Source organism: Chrysemys picta, chromosome 15 (assembly GCF_011386835.1).
Source record: "Chrysemys picta bellii isolate R12L10 chromosome 15, ASM1138683v2, whole genome shotgun sequence".
Taxonomy (NCBI): domain Eukaryota; kingdom Metazoa; phylum Chordata; order Testudines; family Emydidae; genus Chrysemys; species Chrysemys picta.
This window is the reverse complement of record NC_088805.1, coordinates 18776749-18796848: the sequence shown is the minus strand read 5'-3', so window position 1 is coordinate 18796848 and position 20100 is coordinate 18776749. Positions and strand designations below refer to the sequence as shown.

Here is a 20100-nt window from a genome sequence, read left to right as displayed (position 1 = left end):
AGTCTTCCCCAATGTTTGGCACTGGTCTCTGAGATATCCCCACCCTGACACATTTTAGGAAGACAGCAAGCCAGTCCCTGGTATCAAAAAGGTTGAGAAACACTGGTCTAGCCAATAGAGGGGGGCAGATCCACATTGTAAGATCTACTCAGTTTATAGGCAGAATTAAACAAATAAGATGAATAGAGAGTACAATGCATGAGAAGGGATGGTGGAGTGAAGGCAATTGACATAGGGCTAAAAGTGGTTATATAAATAAAGCAGTCACATGGTTTCCATTTTCTATAGAAGTTGTCTACATGCCCTATATTTTCCCCTGGAACACATGTACAGGATTCATTTTCTCCACTCTTTATCAGTTCTCTCCCTCAGGGCCTGCAGAGTAGTTCCTCTACCCTCCCTACATCTTAACAAAAGTACTGAGACACAGCAGAGAAGTTTGTTTGCTCCCCCAGCACATTGCCTGGATGTACCCTTGACTCCCAACAGCGGATTAGCTTCTGGGGTGTGTGTTTAAAATAACCTATTATTGGCCCCTCCCCAGCAAAACTCAGGCTCACACTCAGTGGGAGGCTTGGGAGCTGCTGGCCAACTACTATGTCTCAGTAAAAGGATTTAGATAATCTTTGTGTAAAGCTTCTTACGATTCACTTTGTCTAGACAAGCATTTCGGTTGAGGTGAGTGAGTCTGGAATCCTTGTCTACTGTAAAGGCTCAAGCTTTCACACCTCCATAAACATTAGGATAATGTCAGAGTAAGAGCCAAGAAAGTAGCTGCATACCAGTGGATAACAACATGCACCATTTGCCTAGGCTGTCCTACAGAAGCTAGCACGTGCAAACCATATTATAGAGGGGAAGACAGAGTAGGAGCCCACCTATTCAGAGCAATATAAATGAGGATTAGAGAGGACATTTTTCAGGACCGCCTCCTTTCTGCAGATGCAATTTGTACCCCCAACAATGCGCAGCGGGTGCATTTCAATTGTGAGTGCAAACCTGAGTAGCTGCACTTCTAACTCCTAGAATGAGGGTGCAAATCAGCTTGTTTGAAGTACCGCTGTTTAGATATGGGCCTGCTGCAAGCCATTTCGTAGGTACATTTTTCTTCCAAAACAGAGAGGATGGGTCTCAAACATGCTGAAAATCTAGCATTTAGAAGGATTTCTTAGCCTCTTCCTATCCAGGCCTACCACCATTATCAGGCAACAAGTATGGATCCATAAAGCCCTAATCCAGATTCTTTAGCTACCTAGCTAACAACACGCTGTGGGAAGCACTTCTTAGCAGTAACATCAGATCGCTCCTTCTAAGCCTTCTGTCCAAGATCATAGAATCATAGATTATAGGACTGGAAGGGACCTCGAGAGGTCATCGAGTCCAGTCCCCTGCCCGCATGGCAGGACCAAATACTGTCTAGACCATCCCTGATAGACATTTATCTAACCTACTCTTAAATATCTCCAGAGACGGAGATTCCACAACCTCCCTAGGCAATTTGTTCCAGTGTTTAACCACCCTGACAGTTAGGAACTTTTTCCTAATGTCCAACCTAGACCTCCCTTGCTGCAGTTTAAACCCATTGTTTCTGGTTCTATCCTTAGAGGCTAAGGTGAACAAGTTCTCTCCCTCCTCCTCATGACACCCTTTTAGATACCTGAAAACTGCTATCATGTCCCCTCTCAGTCTTCTCTTCTCCAAACTAAACAAACCCAGTTCTTTCAGCCTTCCTTCATAGGTCATGTTCTCAAGACCTTTAATCATTCTTGTTGCTCTTCTTTGGACCCTTTCCAATTTCTCCACATCTTTTTTAAAATGCGGCGTAAGATCAAGCGTAATAATATTATTTTCACATTTTATATCTCTTCTAGCAGCTGCGGGGTGGAGAGGGGAGGAAATAATAGCCTGATTTTGAAAGGTGAGCATTCACAGCTCAATGATTTCTATGGGATTTGTGGATGCTCATCATTTTTTTTTAAATGGGATGAAAGAGAATATGGATTTTCCATCAATCCACAACAAACTGATGTTTCATCTCATCAGCACCTGATAGAGCTCTGACCAACAGAGTCATGCTTGGCGAGAAAGCACAAATCTTGCCAATTTCCACTCTATCTTCCTATCCACCTCTGTGAAATCGTGCCACAGATGATGATGCAGGTGGAAAGGAGATGTTAGATAATGTAAGAATTTTAAAGCTATGCAAAACTTTGAAAAAATTTGACTTCTGCCTATGCAAACTATTTCTTCTCTTTTACACCTTAAATATTTTAAGATTTAATGCAGCTACAGAATGGTAGATTAGAGCGGTGTTTCTCAACGACTGCTCTGTGGACCGGGGCTTGTCCCTGAGATCTTCCTAACACAGGGTAGGGAGGGAGGCAGGAAGCTGCTCCCTGATATTTAAAAGATTAAGAAACACTGAATTAGAGCATTAAAACATTTTTAATGAGTCTTAGATAATAAATCACTGCCCATCATATAGAAAGCTAGTTTAAGAAAAATAGCAGTGGCCCATATTCATTTAAGTTTTCACTGTTCTATAGGCTGGCTGTTTTTCATTAATGGACATAATTCTATAGCGGTCCATGTACATTATTAAGACTCTAGGAAAATCCTAATTGATATTGTATCCTAGCGGACCTCACTGGCCTCCAATCAAGGCCAGGGATGCAGACACCCAATACTTTGTACCCCAGGGATAAAGTCACATGAGCTACATGAAGGACTGGTATGCTTCTGCACTATTCCATGCTTCTACACTTAGATAGCAAGTGTTGACTCCAGAACGATTACAAAAACATATGTTAATCACCACCCTGGGTGCTCAAAGGAAATGCAAGCAAAAGGATTTTTGAACCACATGTGTTTCTAAAGAAACATCAGTAAGAGCTTCAAGGGAGTAAGCTAAGATAACCCCCCCCATCCCTCCCCCTCCAAAAAAAAAAAAAAAAAAAAACCTAGGGAAGCCATGTTACAGTATTTAAATTTTAAAAATAAAATTAAAAAATAAACATTTGTAAAGAGCCCTGACACATAAAGCACCCATTTTTTGGCAAACATTTATTAAGCTTCAGAACCTAGGAGCTACAGTAACACAAATCAACCACAACAACAACAGTGCTGCAAGGTAGGTAAATAATATTACTGACGGATTGAGGAACTGTGTGGTTATATGACTTGCCCACAGCAAGTTAGTGACAGAATCAGGAATGGAATCTGGGAGTTTTGACTCGCAGTTCCTTCCTCCAACTACTAGAAATCTGTGTGTCTACCTGTACTCTGTATGTGGTAAAACTCAACCCGCTGGCACCAGGGCCGGCTGAAATAATAAATACTTCATCGCTCCCGGTTTCAGTGGTCACGGCAGACATAGAAGAGGGCACGTCTGGGTCAGTATGCCGAGAAGAGTGTTCTGTGCTGCCTCCAGAGGAAGTGACTAAGGGAAGGAAAGACATAGAAAGATTTTTTAAAGTGACGGTCTCTTTTTGTTTAGGCTGGGCAAATAGCCCACCTTCCTCTTCCCATTCTAACCCAGCCTAAAAAAAAATCAGCCCTTGGCTGCCACACAGATCTGAAAAAAAATGTAACCATTCAACCACTTGCCTTGTCCTAATAGGCTGAAATTTGGCTAGGAAACCAGAAGGACTTAAAACCAAAGCCTTTTAGAGATGGGACCAAATCAAAGTTGTAAATCCAGCCACCCTTGGGAAAAGTTCAGCTCTGGATCAAAACTTTGCAGGCTGGCTCAACCCATCTCATTTTTATATGCATATAAACATCTCTGGGTGACAAGTAGGATATTCTATGGCGATAAGAAGGCAGTTCTGGCCTCCACCCCTGATAACCTTCCCTCCCCGAACTCAAATCCTAAACTTTGAAGAAACCCCAAAGTTGTGTTCATGTTATACCTCACTGATCAGGGTCAAAGAGCTTTGGGGACTGCCAGAGCTGTCTGGCCACAATCCTCTCAGTGACCTTTCCCAACAAAGGGAGATTGGAAACTGTTAGCAAGATTGTCAGCACAGAGTTGGGATTTTGAGCTGGGATCTCACAAGAACTTCTGTGACACACAGGTGGCTTGGTGCCAGTTGGCAAAGGGTTCACTGGTCTGTAACAGCAGCTCCTGACAGGCCTGACAAACTCAACTCAGCACAAGTAGTTAACACATATTTCAAGGAACCATAAGTGGGCTATTTCACGTTGAATGGTCCCTTGAAATATGTGTTAACTACTTATGCTAAACAATCTATCCCACTTTGTATTTAGCTGTGACCGTGGCGACACTCGAAACGTCAAAGCACTGCCGCGAGAGCGCTCCCACGGCAGCGCTTTGAAGTGCGAGTGTGGTTGCGCACCAGCGCTGGAACAGAGCTCTCCCAGCGCTGCAGGTACTCCACCTCCACGAGGGGATTAGCTTACAGCGCTGGGAGCCGCGCACTGTTTACACTGGCGCTTTACAGCGCTGTAACTTGCTGCGCTCAGGGGGGTGTTTTTTCACACCCCGAGCGAGAAAGTTGCAGCGCTGTAAAGCACCAGTGTAGCCGTAGCCAGAGATACTTGGAGTATGTTTCCCAGACCTGAAGAAGAGCTCTGTGTAAGCTTGTCTCTCTCACCAACACAAGTTGGTCCCATAAACAGTATTACCTCAGCCACTTTGTCTCTCTGGAGGGAAACATTGATGGACAATCTCCACCGACATTAGACCCAGTACTTCTGTATTGGCTTTTACCAGCCATGAAGGACCTATGAGTTGTAGTCAAAGCATCCCAGTACTTACTACTGTCACTCCCTGGGGTTCTGTAGATGGCTCACGCTGGATCAGAGCAATTTTAGCCACGTTAATATGAAAAAAACTTTGGACCTGTGACTGCTCCAGGGAATCTGAGTGTTCCAAACCCAGTGCTTAGACAGCCATGCTCTCCAGGTGACACACAGGGGAGGATGGTAGGGAGAAAAAAACACAACTCTTGAAGATTTCACAGGTGTTTTTAAGCCAGCAATATGATAGAATGAACCAAAACCACATTTGCCCTGCTCACCAAGTGTATGCACTGTGCCACTAGATATGACAGTTTCTGTTGGCAGAGTTCAGAAATGACACTTATGAGTATTCCTTGCCAGGGAATTACTCTACCAGCAAGAGGGAGGGCAAAAGGGGGTAATTCCACACCAAACACTTTCTAATATGTGACAGCTCGCACTGCATCTCCACAAACACAGCTGAAGAGGAAGATTCAGGGAGAGAGACTGACTTGACTTAATGGGCAAGGAGCTATGGGTTGAAACAACATACTCTCCAGCTTACCAGCTTGGTCCCGGCTGACAGTGTGATTGTTGTTTTCATTCTCTCGAGTTGGCACCACAAGTTGGAGCTCATTGATATCTATGGCGGAGTTCTGGATCCCATTCTACAACTCAGAACATGCCCCAGTAAACATCTACAGACAGACAGTGTAACAGCCAATGTGCAAGAGAAACAAAATCACCAAAAACATTAGCACTAACCTCCTGGTCACTGTGTACATTGGAAGGGTTCCTTTTGGGGCACATTTTCTGCCTGAGGAAAAGACAGCAACAAGCCCATGTATTAGTTTTCCATAGGAGGAAAGTCCTCATCCGTGTTCATTTTAATAGGAAAAAACACAACAGAACAACTGTGCATAGCACTTCTATCCATGAGCCTTTACAGCTTTTTTTGTATCAATGCCTGTGTGCTAGGGAGCAATTGTTATCCCCACCGAGACTAAAGGGGAAGCAGTGTATGTCCAGAAAGTTTGCAGCCAAGGATGCAATCCAGAAGAGTTCCACCCCCCCATACCCACTTCATACCATTACATCACATATCACATGCCACGTATCTTACTTTGGTTTCTCAGATGAACTCATGGAAGTAGGGGGACATTCTTCCTCAACCCAGCACCTTTAAAAATTCTTACAAGGGAAAAAAAAAAGTGCTCGGAATGGCATGGGTGCCCGTTGTCACGGCAGTATCACATGTTCCCATGTGCCTGTATAGTCCGATCTGTGAGGACAAGATCAATGTGATATCACACAGGAATATGCAGGTTCCCACTGAAGATTTTACATGAAGCTTGGCTCTTTTTTCAATCAATCAATTTTTCATGGCTGTCTTCTTCAAAGTGTTTATTGACACTTGCTTTCTAGTCAGATCTGTCCCTGGCTATGTCTTCAAAGTTATCAATATTTATGCTGCATGAGGTGAAATTCTGCTTAAGGATGTCTGAAGTGTTTTCATTGACATCCTCCCCTCTCCCCCATGCTTTCAGAGTTTCAATTCATCACAGAAAACTTTTTTGGGACTCTATCATAGCCCATTCTGATAATATGACCTGTCCATCTAAGATGAGCTTTCATGATCAGCGCCTCAATGCTGGTTGTTTTTGATCTTTTCAAGAATGTTAATTGTTGAGACTTTGTCTCGCCAGTGGACCTTCAGGATTGAGCCAAGATAGCACATGTGAAATTTTTTCAAGTTGTTTAGTGTGTCTGCAGTAAACTGTCCATGTTTCACACCCATTTTAAATAGGCTGCTGTCACCACTGCATTGTATATCATCAGTTTTCTTGACTGTTTGATGGTGCATTGGCTGAGTATCCTATGGAAAAAAGTCTTTCAAAGGCCTGTTTGCCTTTCATATTTATTTGACATTTCTTGATCCAGTGAACTGTCACTTGGTATTGCCAAGGTGTATAAATTGGTTGACAATCTTTAGTTCTATACCATCGATGGTGATGTTTGGCTCGGTAGTAATTGTTGATGGAGCTGGTTGGAAGAGGACTTCAGTTTTTTCAAGGCTCATAGTAAGTCTAAACTATTTAGTTGCCTCTGAAAAATCTGCCAAAGATAAACTATAGGTCACTTTCACTATGACTAAGTAGAGCACAGTCATCTTCAGAAAGGACTTCACATAGTAGTTCCTCAAGAACTTTTGTCCTTCCAGTAAGCCTTTAGAGACTAAAGAGTTTCCCATCAGTTCTGTACATTATGTAGATGCCCTTTTGAAGCTTGTCCATTGTATAATTCAGAAAAGCTACAAAGAAGAGAACAAAAGGGGACAGTGCCAGCACACAGCCTTGTTTCACCCCATTAGATATGGGAAGTGGTTTAGAATGGCACCATCTGAGATTACCTGACCAGTCATTTCTTCATGGAATTGATGTACGATATTAAATAATTTGATAGGTCTGCCAAACTTTTCTAAAATTTTCCAGAGCCCATTTCTGCTCACAGTGTCAAATGCTTTTTTTAGATCAGTGAAGACAGCATACAGGTCTATGTTTTGTTCAATACATTTTTTCTGAATCTGTCTCACAATGAAAATCAGGTCTGTGTTGCTCTGACCTGATCTAAATTCACATTGGGTCTCTGGTAGAAACTTCTCCAACACTGTTTTTACTACCCAATTGAGCAAAATATGAGCCAGGTCTCATAGCTAGGAGATACTCTGGTAGTTACCACTGTCACCGTTTTTGCATTTATTTTGCGTTTTTATTTTTGACTACATCTTTACAATCCTGTGGAATTTCCTTGGCTTCCTAGTTATCCTTATTGATTTCATATAGATAGTTGACAGTTTTGGGGCCTGCAAGTTTAAAGATTTCAGCTGGTATATTCTCTTTGCCAGGAATTTACCTGACTTCATTTGTTTGATAGCTTATTGCACTTCCTCAGTGGTAGATGGCTGTGTAATTTCTTCATCTATGGAGTGCTGGGTCAGTTTCTTTAGCACCTATAGCTTGATAGTTAGAGGGATGGTTCATGTTAGGCTATAGATATTCAGACCTGTCTGCAAAGGCCTATACTTTAAGAATTTAGGTGTATTCTTATCACTAAGCTGTGTAAGGGCTTTCTCTTACTGTGACAGTCTGAGCCCTGTTCTTAGGCTAAGGCCTTCGGCTAAATAGCAGAGGCCAGCCATAAACTGGGAAGTGTATGGTCACATTCTTACATTCCAAACTAGTCACATTGAAATAAGGTGCTATTGGGCTGTTAGGATTATAATCCTATCCTGATATTCCTATCACCTTCAGAGAAAGGGAAGAGCCTAAAAGATGTAAAAAGAAACTTAGTTTGAAAGCAACCTGTCTGGCAAGAACTCACTTATTAATAGCTGGGATGTGAAATCCTTATTTCTGTATTGTTCTATCACTGTAGTCTCCATTTCCCTATTGTTTGTCTGTATAATCTCTGTTTGGTTCTGTGATTGTTTCTGTCTGCTGTATAATTAATTTTGTTGGGTGTAAACCAATTAAGGTGATGGGATATAATTGGTTAAATAATCATGTTACAATATGTTAGGATTGGTGAGTTAAATTTCAGTAAAATGATTGGTTAAGGCAGTGGTCCCCAACCTTTTTCGTCTGGCAGGCACCAGACGACGAGCCAAGGAGGACCGTGGCAGCAGACGAGCATCTGCCGAAATGCCGCCAACAAGCAGCAACGTCAATAGGTGTCGCCGCCGAAATGCTGCTGAGAAGCAGCAGCATCCAGAGGCATCGCCGCCGAAATGCCGCCAAAAATTGGCGGCATTTCGGCGGTGACGCCTCTGGATGACGCTGCTTCTCGGCGGCATTTCAGCAGATGCTCGTCCGCCAGCCAGTATGCGGGCGCATTTAGACGCTCCGGCGGGCGCCATGGTGCCCACGGGCACTGTGTTGGGGACCCTTGGGTTAAGGTATAGCTAAGCAGAACTCAAGTTTTACTATATAGTCTGCAGTCAATCAGGAAGTAAGGGGGGAATGGGAACAGGGAATGGGGGTGTGGGAATTGAGATCAAGTTTTGCTAATGGGAACAGGGAATGGGAACAGGGACACAGGCAAGGCTCTGTGGTGTCAGAGCTGGGAAGGGGGACACTGAGGAAGGAAATTGGAATCATGCTTGCTGGAAGTTCACCCCAATAAACATTGAGTTGTTTGCACCTTCGGACTTCGGGTATCGTTGCTCTCTGTTCATGGGAGAAGGACCAGGGAAGTGAGAGGGTAAAGGAATAAGTCCCCTAACAGTTGAGTAGCTCAGTAAAGTGCTACACCCATCTTTCAGAGATACCTCTTTTGTCCTTGATTAAGGTAGATCCATTTGAACTTGTTAGTGGAGCTGTTCCTGGTTTTCATGATTCAAATTTGATTCCTTCAGGGAATCATAAAACATTTTTGTGTTGTTAGTATCAGCATAACACAGTATTTCTTCTGCTTTCTTTTCCAATCATTTATCGTGTAGGACACAAAGCTGTCCTTGAGCCATCTCTTGCAAATACTTGAATTTATTTTCCTTTGATGCTGATTTGTTGTTATTTTGCCAAGACAGAAACCCAGCATTCTTTTCCTTGAGGATCTTTTTGATTTCATTGTCATTTTCACCAAACCAATCCTGGGGCCAACGTTCATTTTTACCTAGAGTTTCTTCTGGGGCTTGAAGAATGACTAATTTGAATATAGTCCATATGTCAAGTGCAATCTTGGGTGATGATGTAATGCTATCCATTTTTTCCTCTAAGTTTTCCCTCAGCTTTTCTTGGAGAAATGGTTTTGCTATGTTCAATTTTGGTTTAATCTGTTCAGCATTATTTCACTGAGGGGCAAGAGCATGTAAATTAAAAATGGCTCTAACCATCTTGTGGTCAGTCCAACAGTTTGCCCCTTGCATTGCTCTGGTGAACTTAATGTCCCTTTGCTGTATAGGTGCCAGTGCTTTCATCTTGCATGCACCAAAGAAGTTTTGTATTTGTTAGCTTGCCTGAAGGTTGGGTTGGTGACAACGAGCTCATGAGTAGCCCACTTGCAGAGTCGGAGGAGACCATTTTTCATTTTTCTGACTCCATTGGTCTTTATTACAGCGCTCCAAGCCTCACTATCTTTTCCAACTCTGGCATTAAAGCCTCCCAGAAGAATGAACTTGTCTTCACTGGGTATTGATTGGAATATCTCTCTCTAGACAGGCTGGAAACTAGGATGAAGAGAGCGTGTGAAGCAACATTCACCTTCAAAAATCAAAACCTGGGACACTCTTCTATAACCATGAACATGGGCCAGTGTGATGGGTGTTTACTCTACACCATGTGATGAAAGGGTTAATGTGGGACTAAGAGGGTGGGGTGGGCGAGGCCCAATTAAAGATGAGTACCAGCTGGGTAAGGAAATGGGTGATTTATATAAAGAAAGAAGCCTAGAGCACACAGGGGCTTTAGGGAGACAGAGTGAGAACTCTGCAGTCACTTTCTAACTGCTGGAGAGCAAAGGAAGCAACTAGAGAGAAGCAGATGTACTATAAACCCAGGGAAGAGATGAGGGAAAGGGTCTGAAGGAAGGTCAAGGTAGGAAGAAGTCCAGGGAGACAGTGAAGTCTAAGAGAGCAGATTTTACTTGCTGATTCCAGGGTCCCTGGACTAGAACTCAGAGTAGAAGGAAAGCCTGGGTTTCCCTACCGACCACTGAGAAAGGTGATGCAGAAAGGGAGACAGACTGTATAATTTGGAGTCAGGCCATCAGGGAAAAAGCCCTGAGCAATGTTGGTCTGCATTAGAGTGGCAGACAACCTTACAGAACCTGGGGAAGCGGTGATGACCCAGCTGAGGCGTGAGCTCAGATGGGGTGGAGAATTTAGTTTATTGGACTTTTTATTTACCCTGGACGGGGTAGGACTGAATGTTACTTGGGTGGAGGGCCAAGTCATGAAAAGACTCAGACCACTGCAACTGTTGGCAAGAGTCACTCAACAGGAGAGAGATGCTGTGCCAAACCCAGCCATAAGGATATGCTCTAGCAGTGAGTCCACCCTTCTACAACCATGAACAACCCAATCTGGTTAGCATTATCAGGATTACATTACTTGGAGTGTTTTTGAACATCCACCATGATTTTAAAACAACTCCCCCTCTCCCCCCCAAAAAAAACCCCTTCCAAGATCCAAAGGAAGTCACCTATAGGGGTCTCTTGAGTTATGGCCTCTTAACATTCATATATATAATAATATTCAGTGGGATGCAAATGAATATAAGTAAATTTAGAACAACTCACAGTTTATTAGTATTCTCTTGCATAATGTTGAGTAAAAGGCATATATTAATACTGAATACAAAAATCTCAGTTACTTGGCTGGTGTGACATTCTATACCTTGGGGGGAGTGTCCTGGAACCCCCATATTCCTCATTTTTATATAATCGTGATCTTTCATATAAAGCATGCCTTGTAAGGTATCAGGGGAAAGATTATGATCTGCTGAAAGTCATTTCTCTATCCATATATGTAGTTATGTGTGTATGTGTGTGTATGAAGTTATGAGAATTATGTGGTATGGTTGTCACTAAAACATGCTGTAAGTTGGGGCATCAGCAAGATATTAGCTCGGCAAAGAAAGTAACCAACGCCCGGACAGGGTGTCGGGCCTGGTCTACACTACGACTTTAATTCGGATTTATCAGCTTTAATTCGAATTAACCCTGTAACCGTCCACACAACGACGCTAGTTAATTCGATGTAAAGGGCCCTTTAAATCGATTTCTGTACTCCACCCCAACGAGCGGAGTAGTGCCAAAATCGATTTTAACAATTCGAATTAGGGTTAGTGTGGCCGCAATTCGATGGTATTGGCCTCCGGGAGCTATCCCACAGTGCATCATTGTGACCGCTCTGGACAGCAATCTAAACTCGGATGCACTGGCCAGGTAGACAGGAAAAGCCCCGCGAACATTTGAATTCCATTTCCTGTTTGCACAGCGTGGAGAGCACAGGTGACCACAGATACCTCATCAGCACAGGTAACCATGCAGGCTGATAATCGAAAAAGAGCACCAGCATGGACCGTGAGGGAGGTACTGGATCTGATCGCTGTATGGGGAGAGGATTCAGTGCTTGCAGAACTTCGTTCTAAAAGACGAAATGCAAAAATTTTTGAAAAAATCTCCAAGGGCATGATGGAGAGAGGCCACAATAGGGACTCAGATCAGTGCCGCGTGAAAGTCAAGGAACTCAGACAAGCCTATCAGAAAACAAAGGAGGCAAACGGTCGCTCCGGGTCAGAGCCGCGGACATGCCGCTACTACGCCGAGCTGCATGCAATTCTAGGGGGGGCTGCCACCACTAACCCACCTGTGTTCGTGGATTCTGGGTCGGGGATAGTCTCGACGCCTGAGGATTCTGCCGATGGGGTAGAGGAGGAGGAGGAGGAGGAGGATGAGCTTGCAGAGAGCACACAGCACTCCATTCTCCCCAACAGCCAGGATCTTTTTATCACCCTGACTGAAGTACCCTCCCAAGCCTCCCAAGCCTCCCAAGCCAGTACCCAAGACTCTGACCCCATGGAAGGCACCTCAGGTGAGTTTACCTTTTAAAATATAAAACTTGTTTTAAAAGCAAACGGTTTTTAATGATTACTTTGCCTGACTTTGCATTCGCGGTCAGTTCAGCTACTGGAAAAGTCTGTAGCTATTGGAAAAGTCTGTTAACGTGTCTGGGGATGGAGCGGAAATCCTCCAGGGACATCTCAATGAAGCTCTCCTGGAGGTACTCCGAAAGCCTTGCCAGAAGGTTTCTGGGCAGTGCATCTTTATTCCCTCCTCCATGGTAGGACACTTGACCACGCCATGCTTGCAGCAAGTAATCTGGTATCATTGCCTGACAAAGCCTGGCAGCGTATGGTCCCGGTGTTTGCTGGCATTCAAGCAACATCCGTTCTTTATCTTCTTGTGTAATCCTCAGGAGAGTGATATCACTCCTGGTAACCTGGTTGAAATACGGGAACTTAATTAAGGGGACAGAGGTGGCCGTTCCTACTGGGCTGTTTGCCTGTGGCGGAAAATAAATCCTTCCCTGCAGTTAGCCAAGCGCAGATGGGAAATTGGCCCTGAGTTTTTCGCGTTTGGCTAGCAGGGATCTTCCCTGTTACCAGCCACGCGGTGGGGGGAGGGGTACTGTGATCATCCCAGAGAATTCATGGCGAGGGGGGGGGGCGGCGGTGGGGGGGGGATTAGTTTGGTGCCTGTAGGGATCTTCCCTGATACCAGCCACGCGGTGGGGGGGAGGGGTACCGTGGTTAGTTTGTTTTCTGGTGCTGCTGAATGTTAACAGAAAAACCGCAGCACTCTACTTGCCCAGACAAGCCCCACCACACTCCCCCCCCCCCCCCCAACTGGCTGAGATTGGCCAGGCTTCTGCAGCACTCTACAAGCTATGCTTGGTATGTGGGAAAGTAGGGCGCAGAAGCTGTAAGAGAATGGCTTACCATGGCCGCATGCAAGCAGAATTCTGTTGCCCAGACCTGTGATCTCTAGCAGCAAAGCCACAGGCACTCAGCATTAAGAGGCAAAATGCGACCTTGCACAGAAATCACATGTGCTATGTAATGTGAACAGTGTTGGTCACCGTGAAAGAGTATAAGCATTGTTCTGCAAAATGTAGCTTTTAAAACAATTCTCTCTTTTTTCCCCTCCCTACAGCAGCTGCAAATTCCTCAAGCCTCCCTCCTCCATCCCGAAGGTTATCACAGATAAGGCGTCGTAAAAAAAAGACGCGAGAAGAGATGTTTTCTGAAATTATGCAATCCAGCAGGAGTGACAGAGCTCATCTGAATGAGTGGAAGGAAACAGTTTCAAAGTATAGGAAAGAAGTCAGTGAACGTGAGGAGAGGAGGGACCAACGTGAGGACATGAGGGACCAACGTGAGGAGAGGAGAGACCAACGTGAGGAGAGGAGAGACGCTCGAGATGAGAGGTGGCGTCAGGAAGACCAGAGGATGAAGGAAGCAACGCTGGGGCTGCTCCAGCGTCTGGTGGAGGTTCAGGAACGGCTGCTGGAAAACAGACTGCCGCTTCAGCCCCTGTTCCACCCTCCCCCCTCCCCATGTTCCGTATCCTCCTCACCCAGACGTGTAAGAACGCGGGGGGGGAGGCTCCGTACACCTTCCCATTCCACCCCAGTAGACAGCCCAAGCAAAAGGCTGTCATTTTTTTAACCTTTTCTTTGTGGCTTTTTCCTTCCCAGTAATCCTCCTCCCAAATACCACCCGGGTTCCCTCCCTCTTTTTCTAATCTATTAATAAAGAATAAATGATTTTTAAATGATAGTGACTTTATTTGGTTTGAAAGAAAGCTGGGGGAAGGGGGAGGGTGGGTTCCTTACAGAAAATCAGTCAATAAAGGGGGCGGGTTTTCATGAAGGAGAAACAAACAGATATTTCACACTGTAGCCTGGCCAGCCATGAAACTGGTTTTTAAAGCTTCTCTGATGCACACCGCTTCATGGTGTGCTCTTCTAATCGCCCTGGTGTCTGGCTGCGCGTAATCAGCAGCCAGGCGATTTGCCTCAGCCTCCCACCCTGCCATAAAGGTCTCCCCCTTACTTTCACAGAGATTGTGGAGCACACAGCAAGCAGAAATAACAATGGGGAGATTTCTTTGGCTGAGGTCAGAGCGAGTCAATAATGATCTCCAGCGGCCTTTTAAACGGCCAAATGCACATTCTACCACCATTCTGCACTTGCTTAGCCTGTAGTTAAACAGCTCCTGACTCCTGTCCAGGCTGCCTGTGTATGGCTTCATGAGCCATGGCATTAAGGGGTAGGCTGGGTCCCCAAGAATAACTATGGGCATTTCAACATCCCCAACGGTTATTTTCTGGTCCGGAAAGTAAGTCCCTTGCTGCAGCCCTTTAAACAGAGTTGTGTTCCTGAAGACGCGAGCGTCATGAACCCTTCCCGCCCAGCCCGCATTGATGTTGGTGAAACGTCCCTTGTGATCCACAAGTGCTTGCAGCACCATTGAAAAGTACCCCTTGCGGTTTATGTACTCGGTGGCTTGGTGCTCCGGTGCCAAGATAGGGATATGGGTTCCGTCTATCGCCCCACCACAGTTAGGGAATCCCATTGCAGCAAAGCCATCCACTATGGCCTGCACATTTCCCAGAGTCACAAACTTTCGTAGCAGCACCTGAGTGATTGCTTTGGCTACTTGCATCACAGCAGCCCCCACAGTAGATTTTCCCACTCCAAATTGATTCCCGACTGACCGGTAGCTGTCTGGCGTTGCAAGCTTCCACAGGGCTATCGCCACGCGCTTCTCAACTGTGAGGGCTGCTCTCATCTTGGTATTCTGGCGTTTCAAGGCAGGGGACAGCAAGTCACAAAGTTCCATGAAAGTGCCCTTACGCATGCGAAAGTTCCGCAGCCACTGGGAATCGTCCCAGACCTGCAACACTATGCGGTCCCACCAGTCTGTGCTTGTTTCCCTTGCCCAGAATCGGCGTTCCATGTTTAGAATCTGCCCCATTAACAACATGATCTCCAAAGCACCGGGGCCTGTGGTTTCACTGAATTCTGTATCCGTGTCCGTGTCCATGTCCTCATCATGCTTGTCGCTGCGCTGCCGCTGCCGCTGCCTCCTCTCCTCGTTTTTCTGGTCCTGGCTCAGCATAAACTCCACGAGAACGCGCGAGGTGTTTACAATATTCATGAGTGCTGTCTTGACCTCAGCGGGCTCCATGCTTGCCGTGGTATGGAGTCTGCAGTGTTCACCCACCCAGGAAAAAAGGCGCGAAAATGGTTGTCTGCCGTCCGTTGCTTTCATGCAGGGAGGGAGGGAGGGAGGGAGGAAGTGAGGCTGTACCCAGAACCACCTGTGACGATGTTTTTTGTCCCATCAGGCACTGGGATCTTAACCCACAATCCCAATGGGCGCGGGAGACTGCGGGAACTATGGGATAGCTATGGAATTGCTACCCACAGTGCAACGGTGCAGAAATCGACGCTAGCCCCAGTACTTGGACGCACACCACCGAATTAATGTGCTAGTGTGGCCGCATTCATTTCGACTTTATACAACCTGTTTCTCAAATCCGAATTATCTAAATTCGGATTAATCCCGTAGTGTAGACATACCCTCAGTCAACCCATCAACAACCATTGTCTAGCAAGGGAGCTACAATGCAATGACTCACCCGCATGAGGCCACACCAGGGGAATTGTTCAACCTTGCCTGGAAACTCAGCAATGCCCCAGACATGCCTGGACTTGTTTTCCAAACACATGGACTGAAGGTATAAAACAGACAGTGGACACATACTGGGCCCTTTCTCCTGTCCCCACCTATGCTGCAAGCAACAAAGACACTGAGGAGAAGAAGACAAGACTCCAACAAAGGAGACAGGCCCAGGTTTCAAAGCTGAAATCTGTGTATTATTAACTACAATATCCAGTGGGGTGAGAAACTGCGTAATTTAGATGTTGCTCAGTCTAATAGGGTTGAGAGTTTAGACTGCATAGTTATATTTGCTTTTCTTTTGGTAACTAACTCTGACTTTTTGCCTATCACTTAATATCACTTAAAATCTACCTTTTATAGTCAATACATTTGTTTGTTTATTTTTAACAGAGAGTTTGTATGAAGTGTGGGACAAATCTGCTCAGGGTACAAAGGCCAGTGTATATCCACTTTCCATTGTTGAAGTGGTGAACCAATCAATAAATTTGCGCTGCTTGTCTTGAGCAGTGCAAGATGGTATATTCCCGAGGTACAAGGCTGGGAGCTGGGTATCCAGCAGGTAACTAAGAAAATGAGTGCCACTGTGCTTCCCAAGACTTAAAGTACTTATGTATCACGGGCAAAATACTAACTAGAGCTGGCTGAAGTGTTTCTGTGCAAACTCTCTTTTTTTAAAAGTGGAGAATAAAATAAAATGAACACCTGAAAAAAGTCATCTTTTGACCAAAAGTCGAAAACTTCCAGAAGAAAAATTTTTTCAATTCAGAAATGCCGCCACAGATCCTTATACCCCCATTCTTGTTTTTGGGCCTGGGTATCCAGTGAAATTACGACTCCCATGATGCACTGCAGCAGCTCAGCATACAGGGAGACCATGGTGTATCATGGGAGACTTAGTCTGGACAGGCAGCCCCATCCACAAAGGAGAATGGGTGCCCCATGCCCCCAGATTTCAGCTCATGTGAGGCACCACAATGACATTTCTGAATCGAAGTTTTTAGCTGAAAAATTGGGGGTGGAAGCTTTTGACAAAGGCAACTTTTTTCCAGCCCAGCAAGACTTTGCTGAAGTAGCAACAGCTCCATTTAAACGGAAAGAACTAATGTGCAGGGCTATGGGCTGAACAAAGATGGAGGGCATTGAGGCATGCAGGCAAGGAGCGAGGGGCTTCTTGGAGTCTGTACAGTACTCAGCACAGAGCTGCAGCAATTAGCAGATAACCAGTCTGTTTTTAGCACACTCTCAGAGATCAGTCAGATTCCCCAGAAATGTATTACAGCAGTAAGAATTGCCACCTGGCAACCAATTGGTCAGTCCTGCTCTATATCCTGCCCAGTCACTATTCTTTGGGTCTTGTGTTGGATGAAACATTGCTACATCATTTCTGCCCACCAAGTGGAAATACAGGGAGGGTATTAACTTTTAAATTAATGTATATGGGAGGGGGGTGTTTGGAAATAAGAGGCTTCCCTTCACGTGAAATTCTTGTAAACTGAGGGGTTGTAATAAGAATCAGTTCCTTGGCAGGGTGCGAAGATGTAAAATGTCTCTTCCCCATGAGTTGCAAAAGTCTGATTGCACTGGGCATGATTAAAATTAAATAAGGTGAACGTGTCTCTTGTTCTTGGGGGCTTGGGAAAGAAAATAAAAACCCCTGTTACTCAAGCCAGGCCTCATGGCCAAAAGTAATTAGAATTATTGGCCATCTAACAACTGATGCTTTCATTCCCTCCCCAAACACTAAACAAAAGCAACAGTGTGGCAGAAACTTGGAGTCTCCCCAGAGAGCTTCACTTTGGCTCAATGGAATAAACCTGGGCAGGCATTGCGGATGACTCCATTTATTAGATGGTGCTGGGTGCCAAGCTGTCCTGTGCCATTTCTACCACTGGCGAGGCAGAGCTGCTACTTCTAGCTGAGCAACAGGGGCAGCTTAAAAAAAAAAAAAAAGGAGGAGGAGTGGGGGGGAAGCATAGCACAGCTAAGCTTCAACTTGCTCGGATATCAGAGGAGCAGGTGGAATGGAGAGAAAGGGAGGTGGAGGACAAGTTTAGCAAACAGTCTGAAGGTTATTATTAGTATCTTCTGTTGAGGTTTCCTCTGCAACAGCACATTCCAGTCTTAGTAAGTGTTATTCCTCAGAGAACTGGACCCGTTGCTGAATGTACTGCCTCATTAGAGTATCTTCATTCCTCCTAGAGTACTCTCTGACTAACGGGATGTTCTCAGGGGACAGGACCTGCCGTCATGGGCTCCACTGGACATTGGTGTCATTTCAGCAAGTGCCCCCTTTGTTCTTAATTTTGAACTTCTTATGCTCTACGTAATGCATAGGTGCTGGAACTAGGGGTTCTGGCTTGTAGTGGTCTCCATCATATACAGGGTTTACAGTTGGGTTCAATGGCTCTCAGCACCCCCACTATACAAATTGTTCCAGCACTCCTGATGTAATGCTGTGGCCAGCTTCACTATAGAAGATAGGCAGGCCTGAACTCAAATCCCAGATCAAATCCCTATAACCCATATCTGTACTTCAGAGCAGGCACTTCTCCCTGTAATGGGCCCAGGTAGGACTCTGAATTTCAAAGCCACCTTCGTAATGGATCCAGATCTGACCTTTCCCCAAACTTTACAGTGTGGGCATTCTCCTTCCTTATTCTCCCATCCTGGATCTCTCCTAGATTTGACTAATTAATGTTTCCTGCAAGGAGGACAAGAGGGGGCTAATGCATCTCTGAATTCAAATCCTTACTTAGGCCACACAAAATTTGAAGTGAGTTTGATGGTCTCATTCTGAGGCAAATTTTTGATGTGGTTAATGGATATCACCTAATTTTACTCCTAGTCTGCATAAGCCAACACAGTTGAGTAGCATTGGCAAGCTCTTATCAAAAGAGGTCCCAGACTAATAGCCTGGAGGTGCATAGACAGAACAGCAAGAAAAAAACTAACGTAGCATCTGCCAGTACTATATAAACTGGCTTACTCAGCACAGTGGGGCCTTCACTTTCACAAGCATCGCGTTTCACTCATGCATACAAGTTTGGCAAGAAATCAACATATGCCCAAAATAACCTATCCCTGGAAAGACAGGGAGGCTTGCACATGAGTATACGCAAGCGGGATAGGAAATGGCCTTTAAAAAAAATCAAAAACACAATACAAACATGCAGCCTAACTTAAAGCAGGTAATCTTCCCTGAAACCACACCAATGCAAAGATCCAGGAGTCAAGCTACCAGGGACAATCATTTCCTGCAATTCTAGTCCATGTGTTAACACCCAACTAGTTCCCCATTTTAAAAACATCCCGGTTGTAAAATCCAATTAAAACAAATCCTGCCTCTTATCAGCAAAACAATATCCGTAGCAACTGAACCTTTAAAAGTAAGGTTGCCTTTCAAAATGGGCTTGGTGTTTTTAAGTGGGCTGGAAGCCAAATTCATGGTTTGCAACACCCCCATTTGTGTTGAGTATTACTTTGTGCTATGAGACGTTCCATTGAAATTACTGGGAGTATTTGAGTAGTAACATGCTACTCAACATGAAAGAGTATTAGAATCTGGCCCAATATGAGCAGGATTAGGCCATAACTGTTACTATAGCAGAGGAAGCATTTACAAAAAAAATTGGCAAGAGCTTAAAAATAAAAAATATTTAGAATCTAGTAGATATTTTCCATCAGATTTGAACCATTTTAGAGCAGGCAAAACTTCGTAATCCAAATTATCTATTTATCAGGGTCCATCAAGAAGGACAATGGTTAGATACAAACACGTGTGTTTAACTCTTAAAGTTTTGCAAGGTTTAGTTTGCTAAGCAATACAAAATAACAGCTGGATTTTGAAGTCAGGAACTTCCATGTATAGCAGAGAAAATTATGTTTAAACCTAACCACCTTGGTTATAGAATATACTTTGTATCTATTCAGCATGTCCAGGGATTTACCTTCCAACAGGACCACAAGAAAAATAAGTCTTATCAAAATATTCTTGAATATTACCAGGAGATGTTCAAAAATTTTGCAACCTTGAGGAGACATTACACACACAGACACACACAAAAGGTTAAAAGAACATTAAATGTTGTGAAGTCAAGCACTCAAAAG

General features: G+C 44.6%; 2 protein-coding genes across 4 annotated transcripts in view; one reads left to right on the top strand and one right to left on the bottom strand.

Annotated features, from left to right (window-relative positions):
- Window positions 1–20100, bottom strand: part of LOC101932741 (uncharacterized) — a 52407-nt gene that overhangs the window by 3565 nt on the left and 28742 nt on the right. For all 3 annotated transcript variants that reach the window (XM_005308616.4, XM_005308614.4, XM_065568485.1), the window contains 3 exons: window positions 5509–5560; window positions 5309–5411; window positions 3276–3439 (listed from right to left, as the gene is read on the bottom strand). In XM_005308616.4, coding sequence (XP_005308673.1) covers window positions 3276–3439; window positions 5309–5411; window positions 5509–5560 — 319 coding nt within the window. The remainder of the gene's footprint in view (window positions 1–3275; window positions 3440–5308; window positions 5412–5508; window positions 5561–20100) is intronic.
- LOC135975825 (myb/SANT-like DNA-binding domain-containing protein 2) lies at window positions 11549–14076 on the top strand. Its single transcript, XM_065568504.1, has 2 exons — window positions 11549–12334; window positions 13456–14076. Exons 1-2 carry the CDS (start codon window positions 11785–11787, stop codon window positions 13968–13970), a joined length of 1065 nt encoding a protein of 354 aa, XP_065424576.1. The 5' UTR covers window positions 11549–11784; the 3' UTR covers window positions 13971–14076.